Raw genomic sequence first — 24,632 nt, forward strand, 5'->3', positions numbered from 1 at the left:
TTTTTTTTTAATTTTATTTTATTTAACTTTACAATATTGTATTGGTTTTGCCATATATCAAAATGAATCTGCCACAGGTATACATGTATTCCCCATCCTGAACCCTCCTCCCTCCTCCCTCCCCATACCATCCCTCTGGGTCGTCCCAGGGCACCAACCCCAAGCATCCAGTATCATGCATCGAACCTGGACTGGCGACTTGTTTCATACATGATATTATACATATTTCAATGCCATTCTCCCAAATCATCCCACCCTCTCCCTCTCCCTCTCCCACAGAGTCCAAAAGACTGTTCTATACATCAGTGTCTCTTTTGCTGTCTCGTATACAGGGTTATTATTACCATCTTTCTAAATTCCATATACATGTGTTAGTATACTATATTGGTGTTTTTCTTTCTGGCTTACTTCACTCTGTATAATAGGTTCCAGTTTCATCCACCTCATTAGAACTGATTCAAATGTATTCTTTTTAATGGCTGAGTAATACTCCATTGTGTATATGTACCACTGCTTTCTTATCCATTCATCTGCTGATGGACATCTAGGTTGCTTCCATGTCCTGGCTATTATAAACAGTGCTGCGATGAACATTGGGGTACACGTGTCTCTTTCCCTTTTGGTTTCCTCAGTGTGTATGCCCAGCAGTGGGATTGCTGGATCATAAGGCAGTTCTATTTCCAGTTTTTTAAGGACTCTCCACACTGTTCTCCATAGTGGCTGTACTAGTTTGCATTCCCACCAACAGTGTAAGAGGGTTCCCTTTTCTCCACACCCTCTCCAGCATTTATTGCTTGTAGACTTTTGGATCGCAGCCATTCTGACTGGCGTCAAATGGTACCTCGTTGTGGTTTTGATTTGCATTTCTCTGATAATGAGTGATGTTGAGCATCTTTTCATGTGTTTGTTAGCCATCTGTATGTCTTCTTTGGAGAAATGTCTATTTAGTTCTTTGGCCCATTTTTTGATTGGGTCATTTATTTTTCTGGAATTGAGCTACAGGAGTTGCTTGTATATTTTTGAGATTAGTTGTTTGTCAGTTGCTTCATTTGCTATTATTTTCTCCCATTTTGAAGGCTGTCTTTTCACCTTGCTTATAGTTTCCTTTGTTGTGCAGAAGCTTTTAAGTTTAATTAGGTCCCATTTGTTTATTTTTGCTTTTATTTCCAATATTCTGGGAGGTGGGTCATAGAGGATCCTGCTGTGATGTATGTCAGAGAGTGTTTTGCCTATGTTCTCCTCTAGGAGTTTTATAGTTTCTGGTCTTATGTTTAGATCTTTAATCCATTTTGAGTTTATTTTTGTGTATGGTGTTAGAAAGTGCTCTAGTTTCATTCTTTTACAAGTGGTTGACCAGTTTTCCCAGCACCACTTGTTAAAGAGATTGCCTTTAATCCACTGTATATTCTTGCCTCCTTTGTCAAAGATAAGGTGTCCATATGTGTGTGGATTTATCTCTGGGCTTTCTATTTTGTTCCATTGATCTATATTTCTGTCTTTGTGCCAGTACCATACTGTCTTGATGACTGTGGCTTTGTAGTAGAACCTGAGGTCAGGCAGGTTGATTCCTCCAGTTCCATTCTTCTTTCTCAAGATAGCTTTGGCTATTCGAGGTTTTTTGTATTTCCATACAAATTGTGAAATTATTTGTTCTAGCTCTGTGAAGAATACCATTGGTAGCTTGATAGGGATTGCACTGAATCTACCCAATGAGTCAGTTCTTTGCATCACATGGCCAAAGTATTGGAGTTTTAGATTTAGAATCACTCTTTCCAATGAATATTCAGGATTGATTTCCTTTACAATTGACTGGTTTGATCTCCTTGCACTCCAAGGGACTTTCAAGACTCTTCTCCAACACCACAGTTCAAAAGCATCAATTCTTCAGTGCTCAGCTTTCTTTATAGTCCAACATGACCACTGGAAAAACCATAGCTTTGACTAGACAGACCTTTGTTGGCAAAGCTTTGTCTCTGCTTTTTATTATGCTGTCTAGGTTGGTCATAGCTTTTCTTCCAAGGAGCAAGGGTCTTTTAATTTCATGGCTGCAGTCACCATCTGCAGTGATTTTGGAGCCCCCCAAAATAAAGTCTGACACTGTTTCCACTGTTTCCCCATCTATTTGCCACGAAGTGATGGGACTGGATGCCATGATCTTTCTTTTCTGAATGTTGAGTTTTAAGCCAACTTTTTCACTCTCCTCTTTCACTTTCAACAAGAGGCTCTTTAGTTCTTTGCTTTCTGCCATAAGGGTGGTGTCATCTGCATATCTGAGGTTATTGATATTTCTAGTAATCCTGATTCCAGTTTGTGCTTCATCCAGCCCAGCATTTTGCATGATGTATTCTGCATAGAAGTTCAATAAGCAGGGTGACAACATACAATATACAGGGTGACAATATACAATGTACTCCTTTCCAAAACTGGAACCAGTCTATTTTTCCATGTCCAGTTGTAACTGTTGCTTCTTGACTGGTATACAGATTTCTCAGGAGGTAGGTCAGGTGGTCTGGTATTATCACCTCTTTAAGAATTTCCACAGTTTGTTGTGATCTACACAGTCAAAGGCTTTGGCATAGTTGATAAAGCAGAAGTAGATGTTTTTTTGGAGCTCTCTTGCTTTCTCGATGATCTAGCAGAGGTTGGCAATTTGATCTCTGGTTCCTCTGTCTTACTTGCTAAATCTAGGTTGAACCTCTGGAAGTTCATGGTTCATGTACTGTTGAAGTCTGGCTTGGAGGATTTTCAGCAATACTTTGCCATCATATGAGATGAGTGCAATTGTGCAGTAGTTTAAACATTCTTTGGCACTGCCTTTCTTTGGGATTGGAATGAAAACTGACCTTTTCCAGTCCTGTGGCCACTGCTGAGTTTTCCAGATTTGCTGGCATATTGAGTGCAGCAGCACTTTCACAGCATCATCTTTTAGGATTTTAATTAGCTCAATTGGAATTCCATCACCTCTACTAGCTTTGTCCATAGTGATGCTTTATAAGACCCACTTGACTTTGCATTCCAGGATGTCTGGCTCTAGGTGAGTGATCACACCATTGTGGTTATCTGGGTCATGAAGATCTTTTTTGCATAGTTCTTCTGTGTATTCTTGCCACCTCTTCTTAGTATCTTCTGCTTCTGTTAGGTCCATGCCATTTCTGTCCTTTATTGTGCTCATCTGCATGAAATGTTCCCTTGGTATCCATAATTTTCTTGAAGAGATCTCTAGTCCTCCCCATTCTATTATTTTCTTCTATTTGTTTGCGTTGATCCAGGAGGAAGGCTTTCTTATCTTTCCTTGCTATTCTTTGCAACTCTGCATTCAAATGAGTATATCTTTCCTTTTCTGCTTTGCCTTTCGCTTCTCTTCTTTTCACAGCTATTTGTAAGGCCTCCTCAGACAGCCATTTTGCTTTTTTGCATTTTTTCTTCTTGGGGATGGTCTTGATCCCTATCTCCTGTACAATGTCACGAACCTCCATCCATAGTTCATCAGGCACTCTATCAGATCCTAGTCCCTTAAATCTATTTCTCACTTTCACTGTATAATCATAAAGGATTTGATTTAGGTCATACCTGAATGGTCTAGTGGTTTTCCCTACTTTCTTCAATTTAAGTCTGAATTTAGCAATAAGGAGTTCATGATCTGAGTCACAGTCAGCTCTGGGTCTTGTTTTTGCTTCTCCACCTTTGGCTGCAAAGAATATAATCAATCTGATTTCAGTGTTGACCACCTCATGATGTCCATGTGTAGAGTCTTCTCCTGTGTTGTTGGAAGAGGGTGTTTGCTATGACCAGGGCGTTTTCTTGGCAAAACTCTATTAGCCTTTGCCCTGCTTTATTTTGTACTCCAAGGCCAAATTTGCCTGTTACTCCAGGTAGCTCTTGACTTCCTACTTTTGCATTCCAGTCCCCTATAATGTAAATGACATCTGTTTTGGGTGTTAGTTCTATTAGGTCTTGTAGGTCTTCATAGAACTGTTCAACTTCAGCTTCTTCAGCATTACTGGTTGGGGCACAGACTTGGATTACTGTGATATTATAACGGTTTGCCTCAGAAACAAACAGAGATCATTCTGTCGTTTTTGAGACTGCATCCAAGTACTGCATTGTGGACTCTTGTTGACCATGAGGGCTACTCCGTTTCTTGGTCCTGAGCCAAGAGCTGACTACAAATACATTCCTTGACATGGCCCTGCCCACCAGAGTGACAAGTCCCAACTCCACCCACCAGTGGGCAGGCACCAGTTCCACCCACCAGGAAGCCTGCCCAAGACCTTAGGCCAACTTCACCTCCCAGGAGGCAGATACTAGAACCAAGAAGAACTACAATCATGAGAAAAACAAACCACGAACATGGAAAGTTAGACAAAATGAGATAGCAACAAAATATGTCCCAGGCAAAGGAACAAGATATAAGCACAGAAAAACAACTAAGTGAAGTGGAGATTGGCAAACTACCTGAAAAAGAATTGACAGAAATGATAGTAAAGATGGTCCAAGATCTCAGAAAATGCGTGGTACACGGACTGGACTGAGAGGATACAAGACATGGTTAATAAAGAACTAGAAGCCTTAAAGAATGGAGATGAACAATATAATAACTGAAATGAAAAATACACTAGAAGGAATCAAAGCAGAACAAATGAGGCAGAAGAATGAGTAAGTGAGTTGGAAGTCCAATTGATGGAAATCACTGCTGTGGAACAGAATAGAGAAAAAAGAATGAAAAGAAATAAAGACAAACTCAGAGATCTCTATGTTAAATGCACCAACATTCGCATTATAAGGGTCCGAGAAGAAGAAGAGAAAGAAAAAGGGAGGAAAAATATTTGAAGAGATAATAGTTTAGAATTTCTGTAACACAGGAAAGGAAACACTCAAGTTCAAGAAGTAAAAAGAGCCCATTATAGGATTAATCCCAGGAAGAACATACTGAGACACATATTAATCAAACTGACAAAAATTAGAGAAAATATTAAAAGCAACAAGAGAAAAGCAACAAACAACATAGAATCCTCATATGGTTATCAGCTGATTTTTTCAGCAGAAACTTGGCAGGCCAGAAGGAAGTGGCACGATACATTTAAAGTGATGAAAGTGGAAAAACCCACAACAAAGAATACTCTACCCAGCAGGGTTCTCATTCAGATTTGATGAAGAAATCAAAAGCTTTATAGACAAGCAAAAGTTAAGAGAATTTAGCACCACCAGGTCAGCTTTAAAACAAATGGTGAAGGAACTTCTCTATGTGGAAAAGAAAAGGCCAAAATTAGAAACAAATTACAAATAGGAAAGCTCACCAATAAAGACAAACATAAAATAAAGATAGAGAATCATTCACACACAAATATGATATCAAAACCAGTAACCGTGAGGATAGTGCAAATGCAGGATATTGGAAACGCATTTGAAAGTAAGAGACCAGCAATTTAAAACAATCTTGCATATATATATATATAAAATTATATCAAAACCTCATGGTGATTTCAGTGTCTTTCTCAATTACACTCTGGTGTAATTGATGTAAAGGAGAAGTTCACCGGCATTACTTATTACTTTTTTTTTTTACTATATAAATGTATTATCCATACCATAAATATTTTCTGAGGTAGTATCAGTTATCAGTATAGCCAAAGGTAATTAGAAAAAACGTGGAAAAACTTTACATATTTTTGGAATTAAGAATTTGTCAAACTAAAAGATCAAGTTTACAATGCATACAATACCATACCAAACTCCTATTTCTTTATTACAATTATACAAAGTTAACTTCATATCTTACAATATAATATATGTGTTTACAGTTCAAACTGAAGAACACAAGTTTGAACTATGTGAATCCACTCACACACAGATTTTTTAAAAATAATACATATGACATTACTACATGATCTGCAGTTTGTTGAATCTACAGATGTGGAACCACTAATATGGAGGACTCACTGAAAAGCTACAGCTGGAATTTTGACTTTGCACTCAGGTGGGGGACCAATGACCACAATTTCTCTGTCATTCAAGGGTCAACTGTAATTGATTTTTAAGACCAAGAATTAGAAAGCAACTATGCCAGAAAATAAAAAAAGAGAGATTTTTGGTTATAGTAAAAAACACAGAAAATAAAATTTACCATTTTGTTTTTTATTATAATCAAAAATTAGTCATTTTGTCAAATTATAATCATTTTAACTATTTTAAAATCTACAGTTTAGTAGTGTTAAGTATATTCACATTGTTGTGCAACAGATCTCCAGAACTTTTTCATCTTTCAAAACTGAAACTTTATACCTGCTGAACAACTCCCCATTTTCCTCTCTCTCTATTTTGATTCTTTACATATCCCATGTAAATGTAGTCAGACATTATTTGTCTTTCTGTGACTGGCTTATTTCACTTACTGTAGTGTCCTCAAGGTGCACTGATGTTGTAAGCATATAACAAGATTGCCTTCCTTTTAAAGGCTAAGTTCGCACACTCATGTTCATGACAACATTATTCACAGTAGCCAAGAGGTAGAAGCAACTCAAATTTATATTGATGGATGAATGTATAAATGAAATCTCTTTGATAGGAAAGTTTCTAAAATCTACTTTATCCAATGACAGGACTAAATGCCTGCAATTGTATTAGTGATAAGCAGCTGGAAGAAAATGTGTCAAACATCACTATGTGACAACAGAAAAGAATAAAAGACTAAAGCTTCAGTTAAGTAGCATATTTCTACTTATAGATGGACAATGACTATTCATCTTACATATCAAAATGCAGTCTCCTTACCAGTAATTATCACACCATCATCTCTATGAGCTTCATTCATTTCTTCAACATGGACATCTGAGTTCACATCAATCTCTTTCCCTGATAACTGTAAATAAGCTTGAAGAGAAGATGGAACCTTGACAAGAATAGAGCCTGTGATGAATTTAATGGAGAGCTTATTTAATGCAAAGAAATAAAAAGTACTGTAGACTATTATAAAAATTATTTAAAGAGTAATATTGCTCCCAATAGTCTGTCTTTACTCATCAGTATATTTGATTTAAATAGCAATACCTTTTCCTCAGTCTCAGGTGGTCAACATCTCTTATTCCCAAGGCAATCACAGTATCTTTTGTCAAGAATATGAGCCACTAGGCCATCATGAACTACTATTTCTTCTTTTGCCAATAGTCTTAGTCCACTTGTCCAATACCAGAAAAGTGAGTTTAATAGACATGCAGCTTATAGACAGAATTTACCATTAATTGAGCATTTACCAAAAGCCAGACACCTTCATTACATCATCTTTTAACTTCCCTCTCAACTTTATGAGGTATTACTGTAATCCTAATTTTACAGGTAAGAACTTGCTCAAGTTTCCATGACAGCTATTGCTAGAATCAAGATCCATTGCAATGACAACAAACCAGCACTCTTAATCACTGCAGTATTTCATACACTGCTACCTCACTGTATTACCAGACTTGTGATCTCACTGATCACTGTAACATAACTAGAACCCTGAGCTCTTATGCTTTCAATAGTACCTTGTTTGTGGTGGAGGGGAGGGTCAGTAACAAAAATTTAAAAAGGAATATTTAGATTTCAACTCACTAATGTTTCTTTTAATGGATTACAGACTTCTTTGGGGGTACCTGAAGCAAGACACTCAACTTTATTTCTACTACAATCTTACCAAAACAACAACAAAACACCTGTTAAGGAGGAGTCATTTTTCAAAACAATTACATGGGTTGCAGTGAAAATTCACCAGTACATTCTCATTTCAAGAGTTTTCTTTCTCCATTTCTTACATATCAAATAAATAAGAGGCCCTTCCCATAAAACAGTAACCTCATCTCTGTCCACAAAGAAGGTCAGGATGACAATTATTGTGAATGTTGTAAAGATTTCTTCTAGAAGGCTTTTGTTTATGGGTCATTGTGTGCTTTCCAGTTTGGTTAACATCAGCTTACGTTTCCCTAAGTAATTCTGTATCTTCTCAACCTTTCTAATGGGAGCTGGAAATCTGGGGTTAAAACTGATGAACTTTAGTATTTAGTCCTCAAAAAGGGGGGAACAAAGCACATTACTACAATTGGTTTATCTTATTTAAAAAACAAATTGCTTTTCAGAGTTTCAATGTCAGCTACTTAAATAGAAGCTGCCCACAAAAACAAATTATGAGGGCTTTAGGAAAACTCAAAAGCAAACTAGGAAAATGTCAGGATAAATAGAAGATACATGTTCTTCTACCAAATATACTTTAAAATGTAGAAAATAATGGATTTTAAAAACCTTTTCTAAAGGTTTTAAAACTTTATCTCTAAATACATCAAATGTGATAATTTTAAAAACATTTTTTTCTGTTCTTAAATAAAGGGATTGTAAATCTATGGGAGTCTTAAAAATGTTAAATGATGCAAAGAGTTCTATCCTTATCTCTCCACAGCCTTAAAGAGCAAAAACTATCACTATCAAAACTCCATTCCTACCTGTGAATGAAGTTTCACAATTTTTGAAAGCTCTACCCTAAGTGCCATCTCTAACACTATCTTCTTTAGAAAGGGCAGCACCTATTATATCTTCAACCTCTTTTCACTTCAAAAACTGCTTCATGGCTACTGACATCAATACTATATTTTGAAAATTAAAAAGTGAATACTAACAATAGCATCATTTATTGAAGGGATATTATATGGTTAAGATTAAAGGCTTTATCAAGGAAAAATTTTAAGTGGAAAAGTCAGTACTCAGATGCAACTCTGACTCTCAAGCCTAAACATAGCCTTTTCAAATGAATTCATCAGGTCACCATGTTAACTTTCATAGGAAGAGAGGAAATAAGCATTGTGACAGTTTTTTTCACCTGGCAAAATGACTACAGGGGCTGAAAGGACAGCGAAGGAGACTCAAGTGGCTGGCTTTTAAACCCTTCAGCAAGACAGTGGCAGAGCTGGAAAGGATTCCAGATGTCTTTACTCACTAGTAAGCAACAGAATTTTGAAAACTTTCCATCACTTCAGAAAGTTAGTGCTCCCAAGTCTAGTGAGAATTAAGAGACCTGAATTAAGATAGAAAACTTTGTTTCCAGTTATCTTTACGCTCCTGCCAGTATCATGGTCCCAACAGGAGAAAACATAAAATTGTAATTCCAATCAAATCTTGCAATATCATGTGCTATTTCAGTAAGTTACTGGAAAAACAATCCAAATAATAGTTAAAAATACTTCAAGTGGATGAAGATTAACAATGCTTTTTGTTTGCTTTTACTTTTTTGCCCATTCATACAAAATAGTAAATGATTTCCATGTAAGAGCTATCCAAAACTATGTTTTTACTCTGTTACTAGTTACAGTAAATGTAGTAACAGTTTTTCTCCTTGGGTCTTCACAATTTAAGAATGCAATTATATGAATTTTTTGACATTTACAAAATATCCTAAATAGTATTACTGAAGCTCTTAGAAATGTAGTGAGAACATAATATTATCTTATTTAAAAGGAAAAAAATGTGATCTTGAGAAATCAAATAATACCTGTGTATCAGCAATAACTTCAGTTTCACATATTTATGCTTGTAGTTTCATTTTGATACTGAGAGCCTCATTGAACAAAATAAGTACTAAACCAACATGATAAAGAAATTACTAACAGGAACAAATGGTCTCTATGGAGGTTTTTCCTTGTTATAAACATAGCCATGTTCTCGCCTACATGCAAGAGCTTCCAGATTTTCTCTAAAAAAATTTTTATATACAGGTATGGTTCTTAACTTTCCGAACCCAGATCACTTAAGCCCCTATAGCCAAGCTACTTCAAGTCCCCAAGTCACTTATCACCATGCATGTGTACATCTATGTGCATGCATGCATACAAAGACTTGTATATTCAGCCTTCAGGTGATTAAAAAGTATATAATTTTTCATGAAAGACTTGAACTCTTAGAATAGACTATTTGTATTAGAAATAAGATTACAGAAAGAGACACATCATAAGTCTGAAACTACAACAGTCCTCAGTCTTTTCGGCACCAGGACAGATTTTGTGGAAGACAAATTTTCCACAGACCGGGGTCAGAGGGTGGTGTTTCAGGATGATTCGAGTACATTACATTTATTGTGTACTTAATTTCTATTATTATGACATTGTGATATATAATGAAATAATTATACAGCTCATCATAATGCATAATCAGTGGGAGCCCTGAGCTTGTTTTCCTGAGATGAGGCCAAAACACAAGGGATGGGGAGTGACTGTAAATAGGGATAAAGTTTTGCTCACTGGTCTTTTGCTTACCTCCTGCTGTGCCGCTCAGTTCCTAACAGACCTGGGACCACTACTGGTCCATGGCCCAGGGGTTGGGGACCCCTGCTACCAGAGACTTAGTTAATCACTTTAGAGGACCTTCTTGGTGACACATTTATTTTAGGATCATACCTTTAAAAGTATTATTCTAGTATAATGGCCTGAGAAGCCCTCTTACAAGGGAGCAGGAAAGCTACCAAAAGAATGTATGAAAACTCTTTCCCTCCAAAGAGTATTTATTTCAGACATTAAACTGAAAAATTCCAAAATAACAGTCAATAAATTACAACATTTTTGTTTGTAATACAAAAAAAAAAAAAGATAGTCTTCATGGCCATCAATTCCAAAAGTTTCAAAGATCATTGGTCTAGAGGGCCAGTATTTATTTCAGTCTTTAAATCAGGTTCTAACAGAGAAAAATTTTATTTGAAATCTCTGTCAGTGTAGATAAGATAATTTGACCATCTGTTTCCTGAATGTTACATAAAATCTTCCTAATATCATATGTCAAAATAAAACATTCCACTTGGCTAACCTTTAGGGACTTTCAATTCCACTTTTCCCAGTTGGCTGACATAAACATCTATGGCACCCTGCTGAGCCAAGGCATTCAGACATCCAGAAGACGAATCTAGGAGGAAGAAAGAACCATAAGCATAATCATTCTTAACTGAGTAACTGGAATTATAAACCTGAAATAAAAGGCTCTACTTCAGCATTAGGATAAGGAGCTAAGAGTCCTGAAGGTTTCCTATTTTCCTTGTCACCATACCATGTTTTGCTTTAAAAATGAAAACAGAATCAGAGGTCTACAAATCTACACTTAGGTAACTAATAAGAAAATCCCTATGTCTGCAGTAACCTCCAAAACTTAACTCTAAACATGTTTAATCTAAAACCCAACTCGTAGGAAGGATATTATGGAAGTAATGACAACCCAAACCATTAAGCATCATTGACACATTTAGTTTACTATCAACTTTCAATATTTACTAAAGAATTCTATCTCACATACAGTCACATAGAAGTAGTAGCAAAGTTAATAAAAATAAAAACTCTTATATTTTCTCCTTTTAGCAAATGAGCTAGTACTAAAAAGTGCAGCTAACAGTGAAAGACTACATTACATAAGGTTTTGTTGCATTTGTTAGAGAGATGTGGAGGGGAAGGAATGACATGAAAAGTGGGTGAAGTTTATTTATATCTAAATATTTCAAGTTTTGGGAACTGAACAGATTATCTTTAAGTCAAGGGAAGAAAATCATAGTTAAGGTGGTCCTGGTTTGCCACTCAGATTTCCCTTTGTCATCACTGAACCCAGTTTTCAATCATCCAGTGTTTCAAGTTTCAGGGAATGCTGACAGGTAAAGAAGTAAGATGACTGTGGTGAAGAGTCGGTACTGTGTAGCTTCTCCTTTTTCGTCCTTTCCCATAGCAACAGAACTTTTGAGTTTTTCTATTAGATTGTCCTTTCTATTAATTTGTCTATTTGATTGTCCTATTTGAAGATCAAAGCATATTTTTTACAGAGATCTCATAAAAAGCGTATTTTATTAGGCGCTTTTATTACTTCAAGGTAGAAACAAATTAGGGAGTATGGTGAAAATAATGCCCCAAATTATACACCTTTTACAAAATGTGAAGGAAAAAAATTTGTATACTCACAAAGGAACCATCATTCTTCTTTAAAATAAATGTTTAAGACTTTAAACAGAGACAAAAACTTGGGAATAAATAGTTTAAAATGTGACTTCAGGATAATTTATAATAATTTATCTCTAACCTATATTCAAAATGCCATTTATCAGATCCAATGTATTTAATTTTTAAGTGTTCCAAGTGAACACCGAAGTTGGGAAGTTAAGCCACTGGAGATAAATGATATGGAGTAGCTAGACAAAGGCAGAGAAAGCAATGGCAACCCATTCCAGTATTCTTGCCTGGAAAATCCCATGGATGGAGGAGCCTGGTAAGCTGCAGTCCATGGGGTCACAAAGAGTTGGACACAACTGAGCGACTTCACTTTCACTTTTCACTTTCATGCACTGGAGAAGGAAATGGCAACCCACTCCAGTGTTCTTGCCTGGAGAATCCCAGGGATGGCGGAGCCTGGTGGGCTGCCATCTATGGGGTCGCACAGAGTCGGACACGACTGAAGCAACTTAGCAGCAGCAGCAGCTGGACAAAGATGAGTATTTCTCTCCTCAGGTACCAAGAGAAACTCCTATAAAAACTTCTTCAATCAATTCAATTCAATGCAGTCGCTCAGCAGTGTTCGACTCTTTGTGACCCCATGGACTGCAGCATGCCAGGCTTCCCTGTCCATCACCAACTCTCGGAGCTTGCTCAAACTCATGTCCATGAAGTCAGTGATGCCATCCAACCATCTCATCCTCTGTCATCCCCTTCTCCTGCCTTACTGAATCCTAAAGAAAAACTTCTTACTGCATCCTAAAGAAGCCAAGTAAAAATATGTTATGGACAAAAAAAAAAAAATCTACAAAATGTGTATTACCCCAAGCTGAACAAAGTAAAATATTTGAAACAATATTTAATTTCTTGCTTTTACTAGGGGAAACCCACAAAATTTTTATATAGCTCATAAACAATGCTTTTCACTTCTGTTTCTCTTCACATGGGACATAAACAACAGCTAAGTAATTATATCCTAACCCATTAATAAATTATACACTCATGTTATCAGTTCTGAGCTCTAATACTGGCCCACCCACTGAAGGCTGTCAAAAAAATTAAAATTCAAGATGTGTTTTCAAAAGAGAAAGCAAAGGTAGTATTTTAAAAGCTATGTAATGGCAACCCACTCCAGTATTCTTGCCTAGAGAATCCCATGGACAGAGGAGCCTGGTGGACTACAGTCTACCAGGTTGCAGAGTCGGATGTGACTGAGCAACTTCACTTTAATACAAATGAATGGAACTAAAAATTAATTACCAAGAGTCAAATTAAGGCTTCATTCATAGAATTTCATTTTTTGGAGATTCACAAAACAGAGAAATTCTATTATAGATCTTGGAAGAAGCCTTAAGGAAAAAAGTGTTAGAGCTTAAGTGAACAAAAATTACTAGTACAGACAGTGACTAGAATAAATAAAATCCCACAGAGAGTTTTCTATCACCACAACTTTGGAAAAAGATTGTGTTCATTTGACAGAGACCACTGAGTCTTCCTGGAAAATTACACACACAAAAGGGAAAAACTGATGTCAGCTACCAGCTAACACTACATATAACCAAATAAATAGATATTTGTAATATATACTCTGCTATTAAGCAAAGAATAACAACTAAGCTCAAAAGGCTAAAATTCCAAACTTTTCTATTTTCTTTCAGATAAAGGGAGAATTCTCTTGAAATTGTTCAAACACATTCAGAGAGTTCTTCTGAATTTTTATAATTTTACCTCATTTCAACATGCAGATAACTAAGGAACAGCAACACAAAAGATAATGATTTTGCAATTTGAGTCCTATACTTCCAAAGCTACACTAATTTCAAGAACAAGGAACAAAGTTTATATATAGGATGTAAAGGATTTGTAAAGGCAGAATTTTAAGGTCACTTTGAGGAAAATTTTCTAAATTAATGTCCTGCCCCTAGGTATTCTATGTTAGGAAGGTAGCTTATAGCAGGCTGGGCTTATAAGAAACACATAAGGCAACTGCTACTACCAGCCCCCCCTCAAAAAAAACTATGAAAATATCCCTTCTTAAAACATATAATTTCCAGTACACAGCTTCTGGCAGTGCCTTCCAAAAGAGGGAACATAGAACAGGCAAAGTAAGGCTGGATGAGCAACTTCTATTTCACCATTATCTACCATCAAGCCCTGCTTTCTCCTACTGACTTTTTAAAAAAGGAAGATGACCAGGTATTCCAGAGGAAAGATACTGTTTTTAAAAATATAAGTCTAGGGAAAATTAGGATGAGGATGAGATGGCTTGGATGGCATCACCGACTCGATGGACATGAGATTGAGTAAACTCCGGGAGTTGGTGATGGATAGGGAGGCCTGGCGTGCTGCAATTCATGGGGTTGCAAAGAGTTGGGCACAACTGAGAGACTGAACTGAACCAATTTTTTTTTTTTTTTAATATAACTTCAGCTTCTAAGAGAGCTCTAAACGTATTAGGGAAATTGGGAAGAACAGGGTTTTTCTACGTAGCTGCTGCTGGTGCTGCTAAGTCGCTTTAGTCATGTCTGACCCTCTGCGACCCATAGACGGCAGCCCACCAGGCTCCCTCATCCCTGGGATTCTCCAGGCAAGAACACTGGAGTGGGTTGCCATTTCGTTCTCCAATGCATGAAAGTGAAAAGTGAAAGCAAAGTCGCTCAATCGTGTCTGACTCAATCATGTCTGACTCTTACTGACCCCATGGTCTGCAGCCTACCAGGCTCCTCCGTCCATGGGATTTTCCAGGCAAGAGTATTGGAGAGGGTTGCCATTGCCTTCTCCGTTTGTATGTAGGTTAGAATGTATATATAAAATCCAAGTGATTGTGGAGATTACCTAAGAAGCAGATCAATTATATTATCTAAACTAGATTTAAAGGATCATAATTACATGTATTCCTCTTAAAAGGAACCATGAGATAACACAATCTATTTTCCTGAAATTAGACAATATAATACCTGTATCATCTTTAGTCTCTTAATATTCCAATTTGATAATATTGTATAGCTTTTTCTCTACATCCATTCCAATATTTTGAAACCTCTGGTAGACTAACAAATTTCCTTCTTAGGTACCTACATCACTTTTTGTTTTTTTGTAATTGTTTTGCTTCTACTGATCTCAATTTCTCAAAACTCAAGTTATGAAGTGACTTTAATTAGGTTGTCTTGATTTGCTGAGCTGCCTCAACTTTGTCCAACAAATCTTCTGATTTAAGGAAAACAAAAATCAACCAATCAAGAAATTTCAAATAAATATCACCCACTTGTCACCTTTGGGATTAAGGTACCAGACCCAACATTTCTCCAGAATCATAACAACAATGGTCTTTAGATTCTATAGCAGGGTCGTCAAATTACAGTCCACCTCTTATTATTAATAAAGTATTACTGGGACACAGACACATCCATTTGTTTGTATACTGTCAATGGCTGCTAGCATATTAAAATGAGAATGCTGCGGAGTATTCATAGACTACGTGGCTCACAGAGTCCAAAAATTTTACTATACGGCTCTTTACAGATAAAGGCTGCTGCTCCTAGAGCAAAACATTCTAAGAAAATGAGCTTCTATCCCCACAAAAAACCCACAATGTTACATTTGTTTCTATTTAAGACAAAGATTTACCAGTCTAGTAAAATCAATTCTTTTTTCTAAGACTTCAGTAATGTACAGATAGGTACACAACTCTTGCTTACAGAAAGGAAAAAGATTGTTGTCTCAGGGCAGTTCTGACTCTTCATTGACCCTGATTGCTTACTGTTTTCCAGCACTACCAGGGTTGTTTCCATCCAATTTATTAAAGTGAGAAACAGCATATCACAAAATAAGTAACAAGGACTATCATGACTTGCATAAAGATTATGTCAGCTTATTTGTTTATATATTTAATCTTTTACACAGTGTGCTCTTATTAAACAAAAGCTGATTTTTTACTTACTAAAGAGCTCAAGTGGGCTCCTGATGAATTGTATGGCATCTCCTGCTCTGGTTGTCAGTAAAAATGGGACCTATTCCCACCAATCAGTGACTTAGGTCCAGATATATTCAAAGGAAGAAACCTGTAACAGGATCCAAACAACTTTGATTTCTATATAAATTCTGGATGAATTTTGCTGTGCTCTCCTCTTACTTCCACTCTCATTCTCCTTCCCTCCCTTCTTTTTTCTGATTTAATACTCAATATGAAAGCATATTTTGAAATAATAGTACGTTTTACTATTTTTTTTCATTTAATTAAATGTCAGGAATATCCTTCTATAATGTATACTACAGACCTAAGTATATTGTTAAAGGCTGAAGAACATTCACTTTATGACTGTAGCATACTGTATTTAGTTATTCTCTTACTGAGAACAACCTAAAATGTATACTTTCTTTTGCTATTAAAAACAGAGATGATATATACATACATCACGTATATATCTTTATATCCTTATGTATATATCCTTATATCCTTACCAGACTCTCTCCTTGAGATAAAGTTCTAAAAGAGGAAGTGCTAGAACAAAGCAAATGTAGACGCTACCAATTTTAATATACATTTACAAACTGACTTACATAATGATCAATTTATATCTGAACTAACAATTGATGGGAATCCCTGTTTCACCCTAACTTTCCCAACAATGGATATTATCAATGTTTTAACTCATGACAGTTTATACTTAGATGCTTTTGATTAGCAGTAAGGTGAAACAACAATGTACATGTATATTCTGGGAACTGCTTGTTCATGTTTATCCATGTTCCCATCCCACTAAGTGTTCCTTTTCCTCTCATCATCATGTGTGTATTGTACACACATATGGACAGAGATTATATATGAATATATATATTCAATTTCATTTTATAAGCATAGTGTAATCCTAATAACAAAACCTACAGAGATTTTACAAAATAAAAAATCACAGATCAGCATTCATCATAAACATGAATATAAAGTCCTTGACAAAATATTAGCAGCTGGGCTTCCCTCGTGGTTAAGTAGTAAAGACTCTGCCTGACAATGCAGGGGACATGGGTTCAATCCCTGGTCTGGAAAGACACCACATGCCATGGAGCAAATAAGTCCATTCATCACAACGACTGAGCCCATGCATCCTGGAGCCTGTGCTCCACAATAAGAGAGATTACTGCAATGAGAAGCCCGCACACAGCAACTAGAGAGTAGCCTCCACTTGCTATAACTAGAGAAAGCCCACATGCAGCAACGAAGACCCAGCACAGCCATAAATAAAATAAATAAATAAATCTTAAAAAAAAAAAAAGAGCAACCTCAACCCAACATGTATAAATAGGATCAATTCAGCTCATTCGCTCAGTCATGTACAACCCTTTGCGACCCCATGGACTGCAGCACACCAGGCTTCCTTGTCCATCACCAATTCCCGGAGCTTGCTCAAACTCATGTCCACCAAGTTGGTGATGCCATCCAACCATCTCATCCTCTGTCGCCCCCTTCTCCTCCTGCCCTCAGTTTTCCAAGTTTCAGGGTCTTTTACAATGAGTCAGCTCTTCGCATCAGGTGGCCAGAGTATCGGAGCTTCAGCTTCAGCATCAGTCCTTCCAATGAACATTCAGGACTGATTTCCTTTAGGATTGACTGGCTTGATCTTGCAGTCCAAGGGACTCTCGAGAGTCTTCTCGAGCACCACAGTTTAAAAGCATCAATTCTCCAGTGCTCAGCTTTCTTTATGGTCCAACTCTCACATCCATACATGACTACTGGAAAAACCATAGCTTTGACTAGACAGACCTTTGTCAGTCAAGTAATGTCTCTGCTTTTTAATATGCTGTCTAGGTTTGTCAGAGCTTTTCTTCCAAGGAACAAGCCTCTTTTCATTTCATGGCTGCAGTCACCATCTTCAATGATTTTGGAGCCAAGGAAAATAAAGTCTGCCACTGTTTCCATTGTTTCCCCATCTATTTGCCATGAAGTGATGGGGACTGGATGCCATGATCTCAGTTTTTTGAATGTTGAGTTTTAAGCCAGCTTTTCACTCTCCTCTTTCACTTTTATCAAGAGACTCTTTAGTTCCTTTTCACTTTCTGCCATAAATAGGATACTACATCATGATTAGGTATGTTTGATCCAAGGAATACAAAGTTCAGTTCAGTTCATTCAGTTCAGTTCAGTCCCTGGGTCGTGTCCGACTCTTTGTGACCCCATGAACCGCAGCACACCAGGCCTCCCTGTCCATCACCAACTCCCGGAGTCCACCCAAACCCATGTCCATTGAGTCAATGATGCCATCCAACCATACAAGGTTAGTTAACATCAAAAATCAATGCAATTCATCATTAATAGAGTAAAAAAAGAATTTAAAAAGCAATCATTTCAATAAATACAGAAAATACATTTGACAAAATTCAACATCCATTCATGATCAAAGGAAAGAAAAAAAAAATCTTTCAGGAAACTAGGAATAAAAAGAATTTCCTCAGTCTGATAGAGAGTATCTATGAAAAGCCTGCATAGCTAACATCACACTTAAAAGGGAAAACACTGAATGTATTCCCTCTAATACTGGATGCTAGGACTGGGAACAATCTGCCACTAATATTCAATACTGTGCTGCAGAACCTTCCTAGCCTAATAAGGCAAAAGAGAAAAAAAAGGAAAACAGATTGGAAAGAAAGAGATAAAACTGTATTAATTGCAAATGGAATGACTGCCTACCTAGAAAAGAATTCTGGATGCTAAAAAATACACTATTTAGAATAAATAAATAAATTTAGCAAGGTCACAAGAAACATAGTCCATGAATAAAGGTCATTTGTATTTTTTTTATATACCAGCAGCAGACCATTAGAAAATGAAATTTTCTAAAATTCCATTCATAATGGGGTCAAAAAAGCAAATTTAACCAAAGATATCTCAGACCACTACACTGGAAACTAAAAAACAAGGTAAGAGAAATTAAAGATATATATAAATGAAAAATGACACTTTGCTTATGAAAGACTTGATTTTTGTGAATGTATCTTCTCTGCAAACTGATAAACTCATTTCACGTAAGGGCTTGCACTGGCTGTCCTCTATATCCACGGAGCTGTGCATCCAGAATTTTACATGCCTTTTCCCCATTATTCTGACCTTAATTCAAATATCTCTTCTCCAGACTCTCCTTGATTGCTAAACAAAGCAGCTTTCTTTCTGCTCTATTACATTACCCTCTCTTATTTACTCATTACACTATGTGAAATTATCTTTTGTTATTCACATACTTACTATCTTTCTTCTCAGCCCAAAGATATGAAGACAATATCTTTTGACCAACATATTCCCCAGTATCTACAAGAGCTCCTGGTATGGAGCAGGAACTTGGTAAATATATGTGGACTAGTTTTTGCCATATCCAGGGCTGTCTTCAAATGCTAACAGAATTTTAAGACCAATATAAACAGTGACATAATTTATACTTTCTTCCAAAGTCTTAATAGAGATATGCAAAGAATTAAAGGAATTTAAGAAATGAACACTCTTGTTAAGGTTAAAACATTGTGGCTTACTGTCTTATAGATAATAAAATGAAAGAAGAAAGAGAAAGACACTACCCACTCTTCCTACCCCCATCCAGATTAGTTTGTGTGTGTGTGTAAGTCACTCAGTTGTATCCAACTGTTTGCAACCCACTGGACTTTACAGTCCATGGAATTCTCCAGGCCAGAATACTGGAGTGGGTAGCCTTTTCCTTCTCCAGGGGATCTTCCCAACCCAGTGATCAAACCCAGGTCTCCTACATTGCAGGAGGATTCTTTACCAGCTGAACTAACAGGGAAGCCCTTAAAACTTAAAACGGTTAATCATTTATACAGTGTGAAACCATCTTCAAAGATGTAAATTACTGTTCATTTCATCCTGGCTGTTGCTGTTCTTTTTCAGTACGGGTAATAATGCATTTATTTCCAATTTTAGAAAGAAGGGTTTTCCCTTTATGTTCCCACAATTCCATCCAACAATAATACTAGCATTATCAAATAAGTATTTCTCAAATTCTCATCTGCCTAAAGGGCCTGCTAGTGGGCAGTGAAACTCACTGTGCCTCCCAATTGGAAATATTCCCTTTCTTTCCTTCCCTTCCCTTACTGCTACAAACTCTACCCATGTCTAGGACTCTCTCCACCCCCAGATAGATCAGCTTTTTACTAGTGTATCTTTTTTTCACCCTAGAAACTTTCCTTACTAACCCCAGACGCACCCTCTGATGGAACAGCCTGAAAAGTCAGCAGTAAATTTTGATTTCTCTCTGGGACAAAGGTAAATCCTGTCATGTTTTCAGTTAAAATGATTTACAACTATCACTTAGGAAGCCTTTATTTTCTATTTATCCCTCACTGAACATAAAGGTTACAATGTCTAGAAAACTTAAAAAGAGATGTGCACCTTAATTCTGAGAATCCACAAGAAGTGATAGCGAAAAGGATTATTGAGTATATTTACCATTTCAATTAGCACACACACAAAAGAAAGCGTAAAATGTCAAAAGGACAAAACCAGGAAGCCAGAGCATTCATACTGGCAATAAGCCATAGCTCCTCAACAAAGATCCTGGTTTCCCACCACTGACCCCTATGCTCTAAGGTCTAAAAATCAACCACCACTCAGAGCTCAGATTGCTCAGACTGCCTTCACCTAACAGGCAAGCAGGTGTAACTAGGGATAGAGAAGAGCTCTATCTAAGCTTTCCAGGATCTGAACTTTTATTCCCATAGGCATAGCATCACATATGGTGATTAGGTCTAAAGGACCATTAGCCACTGTTAGTTCTGGCTTAGGATTAGAACAATAACAATAATTAAAATGGCTATTATTTACTGAGTACTTACCATATGTCAGGGAGAAGTCAATGGCACTCCACTCCAGTACTCTTTCCAGTGGAGTGCCATGGGAAAATCCCATGGATGGAGGAGCCTGGTAGGCTGCAATCCATGGGGTCGCTGAGGGTCGGACACGAATGAGTGACTTCACTTTCACTTTTCACTTTTGTGCAATGGAGAAGGAAATGGCAGCCCACTCCAGTGTTCTTGCCAGGGCAATCCCAGGGACGGGGGAGCCTGGTGAGCTGCAGTCTATGGGGTTGCACAGAGTTGGACACGACTGAAGTGACTTAGCAGCAGATCATATGTCAGATGCTACGCTAAAGTACTTAAATATCTCATTTAATCCTTACAAGAACACCATTTGATAGGTACTAACTGTTATTTCTCAGTTAGTACCTATCAAATGGTGTTCTTGCAAGGACATCCAACCAGTCCATTCTGAAGGAGATCAGCCCTGGGATTTCTTTGGAAGGAATGATGCTAAAGCTGAAACTCCAGTACTTTGGCCACCTCATGCGAACAGTTGACTCACTGGAAAAGACTCTGATGCTGGGAGGGATTGGGGGCAAGAGGAGAAGGGACGACAGAGGATGAGATGGCATCACTGACTCGATGGATGTGAGTCTGAGTGAACTCCAGGAGTTGGTGATGGACAGGGAGGCCTGGCGTGCTGCGATTCATGGGGTCGCAAAGAGTTGGACACGACTGAGCGACTGAACCGAACTGAATTGAACTGAACTGTTATTTCTATTTTTTTCAGAGGTGGAAGCTTAGGTATAGAGCAGTTAGGTAATTTTCCACGAATAGAAAGTGGTGAAATTAGAATTCTAACAGTATTCTGACTGATAGCAAACCTATAATTATACAGAATTTATAGGATGATGAATCAATGAACTTTTAGAAATAATTTCACACATTCATGTATTTATTATTGTTTAGTCACTAAGTCATGTCTGACTCTTTGTGACCCCATGGACTGCAGCACACAGGCTTCCCTGTCCTTCACTACCTCCTGGAGTTTGTTCAAGCTCATGCCCATTGAGTCAGTGATGCCATCCAACCATCTCATCCTCAGTTCATATAGTGGGTCTGCCTATATCTGACTGGTATATCAGGATACTATTAGGTTCATCGGCTAAATTGTAGATTTTATGTACTCTAATAAAATACCACAAATATAGCTATTTTAAAAAGAATACAAAATTTACTAACAACCACTTAGCACATACCTACTGTGATGTTACCCATCTTGCTTCGTAATGTTATATTACCTGCAAAAGAGAGAAAAAGAAAGCTTTACACATTAGGGGTAATCCAGAAAGGAAATGTATTAATAATGTTCTAAAACATGGTTAGATATCCACAAGGTTATTTAATAATATTATTATTGTCGTGCACAATTTTTCTCAGTATCACACTCCCAGTCAGAGATTTATGCGCAACTACAAAATAAATAGCTTTAGGCATCTATACAAACTCTCTTCTTCCACTCTAACTTAATCTACTACAGCACAACTAAAAAAACAAACCCCTGTACTTCCTGGGAAACATGGAAGAAAAATAATGATTCTTCTAAAAGTTAAAAAATGTAAAAAAAAAAAAAAAAAAAAATGACTTAAATGTACTGACTACGCATTTTCAACCTAAACATCACAATATTTATCAGACCACACAAAGCCAAGTTTTGAACCAAATAACACTAAAATAATCCATGGAAAAAAGTAATTACTGTTATTTTTCAGGCCAGTTTGGCAAACCTATCTGTGAGATTTCAGTGGTTTTTCTGCCAAGAGTTTAAAAGGCTTGGGACAGGAATAATAAATAATTGAAATATGACTAACAAAGAAAAAAAAACTTCAAATATTCCCTTCTTCCAATGAAAATCTATTTTCCAGGATAAACACAGGACTCTGAAACCATTCTTCCCAGTGCCTTCCTCCAGCATCAAAAATAGCAGTATTTTTCTTCACGTGTGTTTAAGGGATACTCATAGAGTTATACCACCTATATTTACTGCACTATCATAATTCTAAAACTATAGTGAAGAGTAAAAAAGGAGTAAAAAAAGAAAATGGTAAGAAACAAGTAGAGTAAAAGAAGCTATGCTATTTAAAATCCCAAAAGATGATGCTGTTAAAGTATTGCACTCAATATGTCAGCAAATTTGGAAAACTCAGCAATGGCCACAGGACTGGAAAAGGTCAGTTTTCATTCCAGTCTTGAAGAAGGGCAATGCCAAAGAATGTTCAAACTACCATACAACTGCACTCACTTCTCATGCTAGCAAGGTAATCCTCAAAATCCTCCAAGCCAGGCTTTAGCAGTACATGAAACTAGAACTTCCAGATATACAAGCTGGGTTTAGAATGGGCAGAGGAACCAGAGATCAAATTGTCATAGAAAAAGCAAGAAAATTTCAGAAAAACATCTACTCCTGCTTCATTGACTATACTAAAGTCTTTGACTGTATGGATCACAACAAACTGTGGAAAATTCTTAAAGAAATGAAATATCAGACCATCTCACCTGCCTCCTGGGAAACCTGTGAAGCAGGTCAAGAAGCAACAGTTAGAGCTGGACATGGAACAATAGACTGGTTCCAAACTGGGAAAGGAGTATGTCAAGGCTGTATATTCTCACCCTGCTTATTTACCTTATATGCAGAGTACATCATGTGGTATACTGAGCTGGATGAATCATAACCTGGAATCAAGACTGCCAGGAGAAATATCAACAACCTCAGATACACAGTGGCACCCCACTCCAGTACTCTTGCCTGGAAAATCCCATGGATGGAGGAGCCTGGTAGGCTGCAGTCCATGGGGTCACTAAGAGTCAGATAGGACTGAGTGACTTCACTTTCACTTTGCACTTTCATGCATTGGAGAAGGAAATGGCAACCCACTCCAGTGTTCCTGCCTGGAGAATCCCAGGGATGGGGGAGCCTGGTGGGCTGCCACCTACGGGGTCACGCAGAGTCGAACACGACTGAAGCGACTTAGCAGCAGCAGCAGATATATAGCTGATACCACTCTAATGGCAGAAAGCAAAGAGGAACTAAAGGGCCTCTTGATGAGGATGAAAGAAGAGAGTGAAAAAAGCTGGCTTAAAACTCAACATTCAAAAAACTAAGAACATGGCATCCAGTCCCATCATTTCATGGCAGACAAATGGGGAAAAAGTGGAAACAGTGACAGATTTTCTTTCCTTGGGCTCCAAAATCACTGTGGATACTGACTGCAGCCATGAAATTAAAAGACGCCTGCTCCTTGGAAGAAAAGCTATAACAAACCTAGAAAATGTATTCAAAAGCAGAGACATCTCTTTGCTGACAAAGGCCCGTCTAGTCAAAGCTATGGTTTTTCCAGTAGCTATGTATGGATGTGAGTTGGACCATAAAGAAAGCCGATGCTGAAGAATTGATGCTTTCAAACTGTAGTGCTGGAGAAGACTCTTGAGAGTCCCTTGGACTGCAAGGGGATCAAACCAGTCAATCCTAAGGTAAATCAACCCTGAATGCTCATTGGAAGGACTGATGCTGAAGCTGAAGCTCCAATATTCTGGCCACCTGATGCGAAGAGCTGACTCACTGTAAAAGATCCTGAAACTGGGAAAGACTGAGGGCAGGAGGAGAAGGGGGTGACAGAGGATGAGATGGTTGGATGGCATCACCAACTCAGTGGACATGAGTTTGAGCGTGCTCTGAGAGATAGTGAAGGACAGGAAGCCTGGGAACCTGCAGTCCATGGAGTTACAAAGAGTCAGACACAACTCAACAAAAACAACAAAAGAAGAGTAAAAGAATAAATTTTGTCTCAGAATTAATCAGGATGA

General features: G+C 37.4%; 1 protein-coding gene across 4 annotated transcripts in view; it reads right to left on the bottom strand.

Moving 5' to 3' along the window:
* The window catches only part of FAM185A (family with sequence similarity 185 member A), a 90,741-nt gene that overhangs the window by 30,642 nt on the left and 35,467 nt on the right, over nucleotides 1-24,632 (bottom strand). For 3 of the 4 annotated variants that reach the window (XM_027539753.1, XM_027539752.1, XM_027539754.1), the window contains exons 5-7: nucleotides 22,028-22,069; nucleotides 10,816-10,911; nucleotides 6,772-6,906 (exon numbers count right to left, since the gene is read on the bottom strand). In XM_027539753.1, coding sequence (XP_027395554.1) covers nucleotides 6,772-6,906; nucleotides 10,816-10,911; nucleotides 22,028-22,069 — 273 coding nt within the window. The remainder of the gene's footprint in view (nucleotides 1-6,771; nucleotides 6,907-10,815; nucleotides 10,912-22,027; nucleotides 22,070-24,632) is intronic. The other variant, XM_027539756.1, reaches the window with a different exon arrangement.

This window comes from Bos indicus x Bos taurus, chromosome 4 (genome assembly GCF_003369695.1).
Source record: "Bos indicus x Bos taurus breed Angus x Brahman F1 hybrid chromosome 4, Bos_hybrid_MaternalHap_v2.0, whole genome shotgun sequence".
Taxonomy (NCBI): Eukaryota; Metazoa; Chordata; class Mammalia; order Artiodactyla; family Bovidae; genus Bos; species Bos indicus x Bos taurus.